General features: G+C 47.3%; 1 protein-coding gene across 1 annotated transcript; it reads right to left on the reverse strand.

Annotated features, from left to right (window-relative positions):
* Positions 1-119: 119 nt before the first annotated feature.
* On the reverse strand, positions 120-13,645 carry LOC311207753 (two pore channel protein 2-like). Its single transcript, XM_084284003.1, is given in 20 exon segments — positions 120-352; positions 1,010-1,128; positions 1,499-1,612; positions 1,904-1,984; positions 2,241-2,250; positions 2,253-2,469; positions 3,028-3,097; positions 3,371-3,458; positions 3,729-3,793; positions 4,236-4,421; positions 6,040-6,184; positions 6,723-6,924; positions 7,930-8,056; positions 9,320-9,421; positions 9,605-9,723; positions 10,768-10,884; positions 11,124-11,252; positions 11,912-12,026; positions 13,346-13,428; positions 13,517-13,645. Coding segments are annotated over 20 exon segments (2,256 nt in total). The 5' UTR covers positions 13,538-13,645; the 3' UTR covers positions 120-206.
* Positions 13,646-13,913: the final 268 nt, after the last annotated feature.

Consider the following 13,913-nt stretch of genomic DNA (forward strand, 5'->3'; position numbering starts at 1 on the left):
GCCCCGCGCCACACCCAGCCCCGCCGGGCAGTTCCATGAGAGAAAGCTCCTCCACGGGGCACTGCCACATCCAGCAGCTCCTGCTGCTGATAAACCTGGCCCACACGCAGGTGGGCGCAGCGGCTGAAGGCAGCCAGGCAGAAGGTGCTGGAGAGCCGAGCAGCTGAGGATCAGCTCCTCCTTGTCGGCGGCCGTGGGCACGGGCGTTACACAGCTCGCTCAGAAGTGAGATGACCGGGGCCGGCAGCAGCAGGCGGCAAGTTTAAGATCTCCTCAAGTGAAGGGCCTTCGTCTTCAGGCGGTATCTCTGCCTCAAACATACGCTGAAGCAGAGCATCAACTGTCCTGTACCCTGAAGGTAGGAGAAGAGGCACTGTAAGCATCCATTCCTGTTTTTCCAGCAGAATCACAGAATATCCACCTTAATACAGATATTACTCAAAGCCTATTCCCCTTTCTTACGCTAAAGCAGCAAGAAAATAATTGCCTTGATTAATGTCTACTGGTATTTTGTACCATCTACTTTTAAACACTGTAAGCACTTGTAAAGGGTAAGACCCCTTTCAAGAAAGCCAGTGGAAGCAGCAGCAGGCGTTAAGCTAGAGGAAAGGAGCGTATAGTCACCCCGTGATCCAAGCCAGGAGCGCAGAGGGCATGCAGGAAGGAGAGAAGTAGAAGACAGGCTTCTTGGCAACAGCAGGACCTCAGCCACCAAGGCAGCGTCTCCACAGACTGGCTACTAAAGACAAGTGTGCAATGAAGGAACGAGGAAGGCAGGCTGCTACTAGAGTAAAGAACAGCAAACATTAGAGAGGGAGTCCACAGTTCTCTAAAAACCTCCAGCTGTGGTTTAGCTGCTTTTATGGCCCAAAGAAAGCAGAAGTGCTTCAGAACTTTCCCAGACAGGGCTACTAACAGGAACAGTTCAGAGCCTTGGCCTCTTAGGCAAGAGATCAGGTACTCTGTCAGCAGTCACCACCTCTGAAAGAGCCTGTAGTACCACACTTACGTTTGGAGGCGATTTTAAACACTAGCCCTCTAGGCTGTGTCTTTGTTCCAACTTCCCCCTCAAGGTCGTGCTCAGCACTCTCCATGTTATCAAGGAGTTGTTCGTCCTGGAGCACCTCCCTACACAAGAAGGACCAGAAGTTACCCCAGGGACCCACACATGCACAGCAGCAATGGATTCCCTTGGGCAGGGCTAGTTCCCTGGTCATGCTGTTAGCCTCCAGCACCTCTCCTTCCCCCAGGCAACAGCCTTGGGCTGGAAGCCCTCAGCAAGGCAGCTGCTTTATCATGTTCTCACCTTCAAGGTGAGCAATTTGTTGCTACTACCTAGACCAAGCCCATATGGTCATGACAGGTCAGCAAGAACTTTGAGAAAGGGGAGCAGCCTCATCTCACACCTAGGGACAGAAGGAAGCATTTTCCTGCCGTCCCACTGCCCTCAGAGGAGCCAAGTCAGCCACATCCAGCACTACCCTTCAGGGAGGCTTACTCTTGAACTCCCATTCCCAGCTCCTGGATTTTCCGCTCAATGGCTGTTTCTACTTCACTCTTCTCTAGGGAATACTCCACAAAGAAAGCTTCCAAGATGAACGACACAAAGATGCTGAAAGAAATAAGCAGAATTACACAGCAGCATTTCCCTACTGGCATCCCTCTCTTTGGCAATAAACTACCATCTGATTAGGCAGGCTCCAGCTACCCCATCTCCAGCACACTGCCAGAGCACCAGAGCAGCACCCCAAAGAGATAAGAATAGATGCAAGAGGCTTCTCCAAGAGACAGACTGGACACAAAGAAACATACAATGCATGACCCTGGGACCATCAACATTGCCCTGGCAGAGGTCAGAGCCCCTCTTCATTCCAGTATAGAGGGGCAAAAACCAAAAACTTACTTGACAATAATTATAACCATCACAATGTGGAAGGCAATGAAATAAAGTTTTGCAGGCTGAGCAGTCACATTGGCAAATCCACTGGCAAAGAGTATAATGGGAGTTAAGGATAATAGCGCCAAAGGAAGATGTCTTACTGTACAATAGTGCTAATGGAAGAAAAACAGGTAATACATCCAGCAATGACATTCTGGAGGGAGAAAAAAAACATTGTAGGGGGTATTGCTCTGTTGTCTGGCACTAAGTGCATGAGTGCATTCAAAATAAGGGGAAAGAACAAGGCTTGGGGTTGAGGGGGAACATGGTTCACCGAGCCCTGGTTTGGCCCTTCCACCACAAAGGATATCGTGCCACTGGTTGACTACAGTGAGCTCCATCAGAACAATGAAGGAAGACGCAAAGTTGTTGAAGTTGTTCTTGCAGTACTTTCCACGAGCAAACAGAGAATCCTTGAGAGCTGGGTTTCCACATTCCAGAGCATAAGGAGCATTAGAATTTGCAGGGAAGAACTGGATCTTCCCATGGAATAATTCCATGCCAATGATAGCAAATACACAGTACACAACCTGGGAAGAGAAATGCCATCACCCACTTCTCCAGTGAGCAGTAAACCCCATGGCAAGTTCAGAAGCAGGCTCTTCAGGTTTTTTACAGACACAGCAAGCTGCTGAGAAACAGCATAAAGTCTGAGATCCAACCCCCTCAAGACCAGTTACTAGGCAGAAATAAGCCAAGAACTACAGCCCAAATGCACAGAAGTGAAACATTCTCAAGGCACAATAGGAAAACCTATTTAAGATTTGAGAAACAAGGTTCTCATTCAGCTTTTTTCCCCAAACCATAGTTCAGTTTCTTACAGTATTTGTAGCCCAGCCTGCACAGGACATTTTTGCTGCCACATAGAGGATAAAAATGCCCTGACCTCTGACCTGGCAACTAGGAGGAACCCAACATTTTTGTACACATTTTCATGCGCCAAAACCAAGCATTAATTGGACACAGTTTCTCAAAGGCCTGCCATCCAGAGATCTGCATTTATCCTCTTGCAAACCACAGGTGAGAGACTTAAAAACACATTCCTGCGAAACTGGAATGCTTTGAGTTAAGATACCAGGATTTCTTACCAGAGTCAGACCACCAAATGTCAACATGGTTGGTACGATGTTTATCAGCGTATTCATGATGACCCGGAACCTACAGCAAATGATTTATGATAACACCTGTTGTGGGAAGGCTTTTTTTTTTTTAAAAAAAAAGTCCATGCTTGCTTATCACTGCCTCCCATCCAGCATGAACTCCCCACTTGTCCTTATTTATTGCTGCAGAGAGGTTGCAGCAGCTGGGCTCATCCCAGGCAAGTTGGGACAAGGCCTCTGAATGCCACAGTCAATCCAAAGCACTGCGTTTCAGCCAGCCTCTGATACAGCTTGCCCCACGAACATATCCCTACGCCATTCTGTTTATTACCTTTGAATGCTGTCAACAATCCTTATTAGCCTGAGAACCCTTAATATGAAGACAATGTCCAGGATCTGTTGGCTGTTGTACTTCGTAGCTGAAAAAAGAAAAGTCTTCTGAAAAATGAGCAGGTAAGTGTAAAGACATGTTCTTACATTTGTTATAGTTATTGTGTTTAATAAGGGCATAACAGGTTTCCTTAAAAAAAAAAAAAAAAAAAAGACACTGGGTTAGTTCTTAGAAACCCTATAGAAAAAAAAAATCATTGTCCTATCAAAAAAGCCACCCAAGCCCAAAATGACAGCAAAAGACAACTCAAGACCACCGAGTTTCCCAGATGCATGCAGGCTGTTTAAGCCGCACTTACTCAATTTCAGGGTGGTATTGAGTATCGTTGCAGTCAAGGCAGCAAAGATGATGAGGGTATCAAACCTAGCACGAGGGAAGGCAGTGCTGTTAGACTTGTGGGCAACAAAGAGCAGGCACTTAAATTGCCACATGACATATAAAAGTAGTAACCCTTCTTCCTCTCATCTGTGCCAGACAGCCCTGCTTCATCTCAAGTTACTTTCAGCATGGGAAACTTTTGGTTTTCTTTGTTTAGTAAGAAAACAACCTTCCCCTGCTTAACTACTATCATCATACACTGCAGTCACTATTGACTGATCTACCTGGGGAGCAGAGAAAAACACCTCTCCTGACAGAGACAGGAAAGAGCACACTGTCCTCTCATGCACACAAGTGTTTTAACTATACCCTGGTACATGAGTTAGTCTCAGGCAGCCCATCTCAGACTTGCATTTCTTGACAAGCTGGAGACAAAGATCTCATGATACTTCACACTACTTTCACCACCACCATTCATCTCACTCACCAGTTCCAGAATTGATTTTTGCCAAAGAACACCCTTGGTTCGTATGTGTACACTTTTAGGAGTATCTCAATTATATACAAAGCAAGGAAGACCCATTCTGCATAAGAAATGTAAGGGGTTTCCTCATCCAGAGCAATGAAGATAGCATTTATTAAAATTATTGCATCGTAAGTCCAAACAAATCCCCTGCAAAGAGAAAAAGAAAGATGATTCACCTCACCACTCTCAAGAAGGTAAGAGTTAGTTAATTCAGGGAGTTCTTCGGTAAAGATTGCCTCCTCCCTCAAACACTATCATTTAGGAAATTATCAGTTCTCCCAGAACCTGAGAGTTTAGGGACGTTACTGCAGAGCCTAGCTTTATCCTTGAAATCCAACACAGAACATAGGCCTTCAAGGTACACCACTGTCAATACTCCCAGTATTAAGCTCTCAGAAACTAACTGCAACTGAATTTCCACCAAGTTAAACAACATGTATCAAGCAGAAAGAGTGGATAAATAAGACAGAAGTCTGTAAAAGACTGGGATACAATAGGTGTGCTGCAATCAGAGGGACCTGGATAGGTTGGGGAAGTGGGCAGAGGGCAATCTCATTGTGTTCAAGTGAGAATGTGAAGTTCTGCTCCTGGGGAGGAACAACTTCAGGCACCAGTGCAGGCTGGATCCACCTTGTGAAAAGCAGCTCTGCAGAGAACCCAGGTGGTGGTGATGCAGGGGGGTGTCTTGGTGGATGAACTGAACACGAGCCAGCAATGCACCCTGGTGGGACCAGGGGCCAACAGCATCCTGGGTTACCTTACAGAAATGCTGTAGACAGGTTGAGGGAAGTGATTCCCACTCTCTTAAGACTGAGGAAGCCATATTTAGAGCACTGTGGACAAATTTGGGCTTTCCAGTATGAAAGACTGGAATATACTGGAGCTAGTGCAGTAGAAAGATGCTAAAATGATTATAGGATAAGGTGATCTGACAAGATATTGACAGAGCTGGGAACATTCAACCTGAAGGGGAGAGAGACTGGGGGAATCTCAGTGCATATAAATACCTGATGGGAGGGTGTAGAGAAGATGGAGCCAGACTCTCCTCAGTGGTATCCAGGGAAAGCACAAGAAGCAACGGGCACAAGTTGAAATACAGGAAATTCCATTTAAACAAAAAAGCTTTTCCTTCTTTTTTTTTTCCCCTAATCTGAGGATGTCCAGAAACACTAGAACAGGCTGCAGAGAGGTTGTGGAGTTTCTATCCTTGCAGATGCTCAAAACCCAACTCAGAGCCCTGAGTAACCTACTCTAGCAGATCCTGCTTTGAGCAGGGAGGTTACACCTGATCATCTCTAGAAGTCCCTTCCAACTTCAGTAATTCAGCAGTTTTGGGAAGACTCAAACATGAAGCATAGCACTAGCACTTTGTAGTACCAGCTTAGTAAGAGCTGATGAAACAATACAATGCAGCTTTGCAGAGACTGCTGACATAAGATCATCACCTTTAAGTGAAGCATTTAGTCTGGTCCTTCGAGGCAGGCCATAAAACACTTGCTTTCAGTAAAAAACTACACTCAGCACCTATAAAAGGCCTGAACAAATAGGACTGCAAGAGATCTGAACGCACCAATAGCAAGTCTACTTTCTCCAGACCAGTGAGGGTAGACTAAGAGCAGCTGGTCCACAGAATATTTCTGAACACAGAACCCCCACTGTTTGAATAGTTTACACTTCTCAGTGGGACACCCAGATGAACATTTACTTGCAACACCACTACTGTTTCACGTGTGAAGAGCTGCTTGCTCCACCAACCCAGGCTTACCTGTGCCTAACCATACTGCGCAGGAATTGACTCACTGACGACTTATATATGCGAGGCATCCATTGTCCCAGCGGATGGCTGCGTATTTTCAGCGTAATCACCTGGATGTTGAGGAGATCTGCCAGCTGCACAAAGGACTTCTTATCTGCAGTAAAGGACAGCACTACACATCAGTCCTCTGTTATTAGGAAAAGGCAGTGTCTGGCAAACCTACATCCACTTAAGTTGCAGCAATTGGTCAAAGAAAGGCCAGCAGCCAGCACAAACCTTTAACAATCACTGTGGACATGATCTAGCATGAAACTGACTCATCTGTCCCAATGTTCTGTCCATAGCAGAAACAGAGACTCCAGAGGAATGTGTGGGAAGCCACATTGCTTGGATGAATCCAATAAAAAAGGAAGATATATTTGTCCTGTGCTGAGAACAGGGGGCACCCTTCTCCGTACTGAGCTTGGCCTGATCTCATGTGGCCATGAAGAGCTGCCCACAGGACACAGCACAGGCAGAAGGCAGAAAGCCTCTCAGGGCTTCAGTAATCTGGAGAGGGAAGCAGGAAGAGCAGACTAGAGTCCCTCTTGGACCACTACACACTAAGTCTAGTGCCAGAACCCTTAAATCAGCAGGCTCCTGACCCCCAGGCTCCTTCCCAGACGCTGAGCACAGCAGGCCCCACTGCTCACCTATGAAACCCTTCTGCTCATCATCTGAGATGCGTAGGAGCAACTCTCGGTGGGAGTTGCTGATATCAGGAGCCACCAGCTTGACAAGCTGCTTCCACCGGGCTTCTCTAACCACAGGCTGTGCTCCCTCCTCTTCTTTCAGAAGGTTAAAGGCCTCTATCATCTTGCGGTGCTTCATGTAAGCAAGCTGACGGATTTCATTCTAGAGAGAATGCCAGCATTCAGGCAGATGCAGTCACCCTGCCCCCTTCTTTATTAGAAATCTTATTTCCCTGGTACAGTGATGTAAGAAACTCAGAGGAACAAATTCAGGGTGATGCTAGACGCTAGGCACAGCACAATCAATGGGGTGATGAGAAATGCTCTTTAACATGCAACCACGAGCCTTCCACACAGCACTCTGCAGGGATCACTGGATTGCTTACTGCTGGGAGATGCACTGAAAAACGGAAGGGAAGACAAAGGACAGTATCTAACAGGAAGGAGATGGGGGAGGGTGTCTAAAGACCACAGGATCTACAAGCCCACAGGTCACAGAAGCAGAGAGGATGTGTCCACACATGCATGCCATCCATAAGTCAATGCTGTGACATTAGGGATTGAGATCCTCTTCTGCATATGATCATAAGCAGGCTAAAGAACCTTATACCCTTGGGACGCTGTAGCCTCTGGGAAGGCCTAGAAGACTGCTTCCTGTGAAGGAGGTCCAATCCCCTCAAAAGAGCACCCAGAAATTTGCACCTCTCACCCTTCCATTACAAATATCAAGCTGCACCTACTCAGTTACTGTAGAAGAAGAAAGTTCTAGTTTACTTCAGTCTCCCCTGCTTTAAGAGCAGATGTAGTGGCACAAAAAGCATTCTGTGCACTTAAAGCAAACTGAAAACAGTCTACTGCACAGAAACAACATTTTTTCTAGAACTAATCCCATAAAAACAATAGTACACATGCTTCCTACCTGTTGCAACTTACTGGAGATACACCAGCATTGCTTATTTCATTGTTATTTAACATTAGAACTTGTAGTAATATCCATGATATGGAAAGGTGAACTTGTGCTTTTCATTTACAGAGCACCAATACAGGCTGGAAGCTGTTCACCTTCTCCACATTTTTCAGAATTCCAAGGGAAAGCCAGATGCCTCTATGCAAGATTGTAATTCGCAATTGCCTGCTGTGTTATACAATTCACCCCTCCACACATTACCTTCAGGTGTTTTTTGTAGTTGTTATACACAACAGCCAGGAAGAGCGACATGAAGATGTAAGTGTTGACAATGACAAAGGCAATGAAGAACAGGGCATACCATGAGCTGAAGTCAAATGCTGGCATCCTAAAGGAGACAGATTAGGACTTGCTGAGCAGACGAACAGGATAATAGAAGAGACATCTTCCAGATGATTTTTTGAAATGCTGTTTTAGATAGCAAGATCAAACTTGGCCAGGTAACACCCAGAGTGGGGGGGAACCCTAACACCGTGCATTGAGTTAAATGAAACGCTTCTTCCACTAGGTCTGCATCCTGCGTGGCATCAGTCCCTGTTTGAAGCGATGCAGAAGGGCAAGCAGAGTTTAAGCTTCTGTCAGTATGGATAAGCTTAAAAGTAAGAGTCTTCAGGTGAGATCTCAGTCATAAGCTAGTGAGTTACTGGCTTCAGGGGGTTTCATTGCATTCAGACCTCCCATTCTGCTTACCCCACAGGAGGGCCATGTGTTTTGGTATTTGAATACCTGTGGTTCCCCTTAACAGCCCTCTTCTTCTGTTCAGTACATCTCCAGCACATAAATGTGTCCCACTCCACCCCCAACCCCATCTTTCCTGATGGCTCCTTCACAGTACAGACTGCAATGGGAACCCAATTAGAACAAATGAGGATCAAAAACCCAGGCCTCCTGCAAGTTTAACACAGCTGTACAAGTTAGTCTGCACATATCCCTACAAATATTGAGGGAGAAGAATCATCCAATCACTACAGCATACTTCTTTTTAGAAAGAGATTTTAATCAAAGAGCTGGGGCACTTGTCCCTCAGGTTTAAGCTTTGATCAGCTACTGGGTCTTTTGGAAAGCATTATTTTCAATTCACCTTTTCTAAAAGGTCCTCCCAGACTCAGATTCTGGTTCAGAGAGCATTTTTAAAACAGAGGGCTAACAATTCATGAGATCCCTGCAGACTGGAAAAAAAAAAAAAAATCAAAGCCCTGTTGTCATACTGAAAGTCCTTGATGTGCAAAACACAGCACTGTTCTAACCTGAGACACTGATAGGATGCATGAAAGACAATATTCAGAATACTAAGCAAGCAGTTTAAGTGCTCAGGCTTAGCTGTTGTATCAAGAGACTTCTTGGCTACCTGGTGCCAGGGGGATAGGAAGCTGAGAAAAATATGACAGCAGAACCAGAAGAGTTTTTCACAGGTAGAAGAAAGGCACAGAAGACTTCTCCTTCCTCCCCACAGATGAGCACAGTAAGTGACGACAGCTGTTGTGAACACTGATCACAGCTCTACATGGTGCTTTACACAGTTTTAGTTTTTCCACCACTAGGAGCAGGATACCAGCACTCACAACAAAGATTGTAAGCAAAGAATACATACATGACATCCGGGCTGTTTGCTGTTGTCACCAGCACATAGAGGTCAAACACAATTTCTAGGTAGTTTCTGAAGTATGGCAAGCCTTCTGCTGTCTGGAGGTTCCTAGGAGGAAAACAACAACCTGAAGTTAAGCACAGAGATCACAAACCCCACCACAGGAGCTACAAGTAATTCTACTTACCAGTCATCAATTGGAGTTGCCAGATCCCCTCCTGCTCAAGAGGATCACACCAATTCTTCCCACCCAGCTCTGAACTCAAAAAAAAAAAAAAAAAGTATTCACACCTCTCACCAAACAGCTTCAAGGCCATGAGGGAGAACATAAGAAGGCTAAACATGAAGAGCAGGAAGACATAGGTGATCTCTGGTAACGTATTGCGGATGCTGCGGAAAGCTCTCCGAATCTGTCAGGGAGAAGGGAAGTGTTTAGATGCAAAGCAGTACCTATTTTTCTCCCTTGCCGTCACATCAGATGGTAACACCTATGCAGGGACAGGCAAGCACAGTAGGTCCCAGGCTTTCTTTGTTGCCTGGCGGGACAGCTTCTGTCCCAGATGTGCCAGCTCTGTTCCTGGGGCTTTCCTCCTTGTTTCCCCAGTTCACAAACTGAACTCAGCTAGACAGGGGACCCTGTAGCACTGCTGAAGTGTTCTTGCTCCAAGGTACTGGTCAGAGACAAAAGTCTGCCACTCCAGGCTACCAAACATGCTCTAAGACCAAGAGTTCAACTGCTCCCTCCAGCAGGCCTCACACCACAGTGGTTTATTTATTTGCAAGTCAGGACCAAAGTGGTCTCAGGCAGCAGGGCAAAGATCTCCCCATGACAGGAGGGATCAGAGTCCAAACCATCCATCTGAACCACAAGTTCAGCTCTGAGAACAGCACATTCGTGCTTGTTTGCCTATGTGACTTCCAGAAATAAAAGCAAGCTAGCCCCCAGACTCAGGGAGAAGCAGTTTTCTTGTCCACAGTGCTGCTCACGTTCATTCCTCCAGAGAACAGCATCTACCTCCTTGCAAGCAGAGATTTTTCCTTCATACAGGCTGGAGGAATCCTAGCCTGTGTACTGATCTTAAAAGAAAACTTATTCCTTCTCAGTGCAGCATTGCTCTTTATTAAGTATAACTTTCCCTAAATCATGACATCACCACATATGGCAAGAAGCTCTAGTTTCAGCCTCAAGTCTGTCCAGAGCTCTCAGTACAAGTGACCCAGTCCACAGATACTGGAAGCCTTGTGGTACTTTGCACTACACTCAAGCTGCATCACTGTGAACAGACCCTTTTTTCCATCTCACATTTTTGCTCCAGGCCACCTTCGAGAGGAACTCACTCAGAGTCTAAATTCTGCCACCTCTACCCCCAGAATATTCTACTAAGTCCCCTGGATCTCAGAAAGCAGCAGGCTGCCTAAGAGTAGGAGTTCTTCCCACCAGACCCACTCCTTACCTGGCGACTCTCTGCAAAGTTGATCAGGAAAATGGGCCTTGCAATTCTTGACCATCGAATGCTCTTTATGTTGTATATCCTGAGGGCCCCATATATGGCCAAGTCAGTCAGAGATAACTGCAGAAGAAAGAGGAAAATTCACAGAAACAATGCTGGAAGTGCATCTAGATGAAAGACAATTGGGATAGCTAGGTTAGTACAGGATACATGCACACAACAGGTTTGTGGGAACAGGCTGAGCTGCTAGTTGATTTGGCCATGGCTCTTGTAAAGCCTTGGTGCATCAGACCAAGAAAGCAACAGAAGGAAGAAAAAAAACCTCTACATCACCCAACCCTCATGGCTCCCTAACTTACCAGGATTGCAACCATGATGCAGATATTCTTGGTATCCTTCCAAAATACATTACGAGGGGTGATTTTTGCAAAGTGTGTCAGTCGGCCGAAGAACACCAGAAGGCACAACACCTCAACCAAAGAAGTGGCCTGCAGAGGGAGAGCAGACCCAGGTCAGGACAACCAAGAGCAGCGCTAGCCCTCTTCACACAGATAAGGATGCTTAGGCAAAGTAAAAAAAAAAAGCAGTCATTACAAGAGGTTTTTCAGTGGGTTTTGCTGCTGGCTGTTTTACAGGCTCACATATGCAACACTAAACAGTAGTTTTAGGCTTCTCCTTTTTGTAAGGTTTCCTGCTACATGCAAGTTAAAGTCAGTGGATTTACATGTATATTGGGTTAGAATACAAGGAGCACAGCCACAAATACCAATGCGGAACAAATTAAGGCTGCTCTTAGGAATGCCTTTTTTTCCCCTTGCAGCACTCTACTTCTGCTGCAAGATGCAAGAACTCCATCTGGGTCACTTAGAAGGCTGGTACTACTCTTTTCTAGGCAGAAAAGCAACATGACTTTGCCTGCAGTCACACCAGCAATTGCCAATGTCTATGCTGACTGCCACAGTCGCTGTCTAGTTTCTAGGCTTTTTTTTGCGTCCCCAATCCAGCTCATCAATAGTATTAACAGAATGATGAGCACCCATCAACTCCTGACCCCTTGACAACTTGTTTCAAGCAAGAAACCCTTGCTTGCTCTGCCGAGCAACACAACAGTAGCTGCATTACTGCTTCTACACTGTCTGAAACTCACCAGGAAAGGGAGAGGATACACAGCAGGTTCTTCAAACACTGCAAGGGACAGGTTGAGAAAGATGAAGAAATAGGTGACTGTTCGCATAATCCAGTGATTATAGAGATAATAAAGCCTGTAGAAAAAAAGGCAGTGGCACCATAAGTAAAAGCTCCAGTGCACTTACCCATGGGCTTAGCAAATGTATCTTGGAAGAGCAGCAGAAGTTTCCCAAACAGTCATGAAGAAGGGTAGCAGTAGCATGGGTGGAACAGGGAATTGTTTAGAAGTTTTTGACAGAGTTAGTCTCCTGTTTTTGTTTGTTTGTTTTTTTTTAAATGCATAAGTCAAGAAGTATTGTCCCCTTCCACAGTAAAGCCTCTGGTGAATGCTAGCATTCACCATGAACACATCCAGCTCTAAGTTTCCCACAGGAGGCTCCGCACAACACTATGCAATAGTGGCTCCTTCAAGTAGATGCAGAGCAGAACTACAGAGAGAGCGTACAGTTTCTCTGCTACTATAAATGCTGCCAACATTGCCAGATAATCATCTCATCTGCCTAGTAATCACCTCAGATAAAAGCTACAGGGCAAGTGATGATATGGATAACACAACACCTTTAAAGATAACATCAAAACATCACCTTGTAAAACAATCAACATACTTGGACAGCACAAGAACTCCAGAAGCTTCATTAACTAAGAGAGGAGAACAAAGCAAAGAGGACAGGTTTTGTGGGGAGGACTACAGGAGTCATTAATGCTCACGCTTAGCTTTGTGGGCAGTCTGTTGTAGCACTTTTTCCTTCCGTGCTAGCAGCCTTCCCTTAGTTTTACACACAAGATTTGCCTACTGTAGTGCAAGCCTGAAGGAAAAGTCACCTCTGAATGAAGTTGAACCAGCAGCTCAAAGAGAAGAGATCCACTGCTGCAGGCAAAATAGTCTTGACTTGGAGAGCTTTATTCACCTAATTGCAAATTAACAAGCTTTTAATTACTTCTGCCCCAAGCAGCCACTGCCCTTGCTGAGAAACAACCAAGCAGAGCCACCACAGGCACGCCGCAGGTTGGTGTTGCACATTGCCGAGCCACTTGGCACAGGGCTCTTCTCCCACCCAGCTCACCCTGCTACCACAACCCCACCACCTGCACCCAGCACAGCCACCCCGTGGCATCCCCCACGTGTAAATGAGGGCTGGACCCCCTGTTCTCGTTATCTCTGAAGACTGAAGCTGCAGCGCTTTTGTAGAGTGCTTTGCTTTAACTCAAGCAGGAGAAAGATTTTGTTTTCCGCCTCATCCTTAGGATAAGACGCACTGAGCAGCATTTAACACACACACCTCAGCCTGAGTCCAGCTCGTAGTACCCCCCAGCCTCACCTCTCGGTGCCCTTTTGGGCTGTGGGGCAGCCCAAACGCCACCCCTCAGCCCCCCCAGCTCGGGCTGCCCTTACCTGACCGCCTGCGGGGAGGTCTTGAAGGGAATATTCCTGTTGTACTGCGCATCGGACACAAACGCCGCCGCCAGCAGGAGCTCCTGTGGGAGGGAGAAAAGCACAGGCCGGTGGGTGCTGCAGGCCGAAAGGGACCCGCGGGGAGAGCCCCCCACAGCCCCCAGCCGCTACCTCCGAGGCAGCCTCAGCCATGGCGAGGGCGCTGCTGACCCCTGACGGCCCCGCCGCTTTTAACGGCGCCGCCCCGCCAGCGGAAGCGGGAGGAGGAGGAGGAGGAGCCGGGGCCGCCCCCAGCCTCTCCCGGTCCCCTCAGCACCCATGGGTCTGGAGGCGCTGCGGCCGCGGGCCGTGCGCTGGGCGCTGCTGGCCGCCTTCGCGGCGGGCGTGCTGGTGGGCTGGCAGGCGGGCCGGGCACGGCGCCGCTTCCTCCGCTGGCGCCAGCAGCGCCTCCAGCGCCGCCTCGACGCCGCCCGGGAGCAGCTGGAGGCGGCCTGAGCCGGGGGCCGAGCCCGGCGCGATCGCGGCGCTGCCTCGGGCCACGGCGCAAGGAAAGGACGCGGGGGACTCG

Source organism: Netta rufina, assembly GCF_964035555.1.
Source record: "Netta rufina genome assembly, chromosome: 3".
In the NCBI taxonomy this organism is placed as follows: domain Eukaryota; kingdom Metazoa; phylum Chordata; class Aves; order Anseriformes; family Anatidae; genus Netta; species Netta rufina.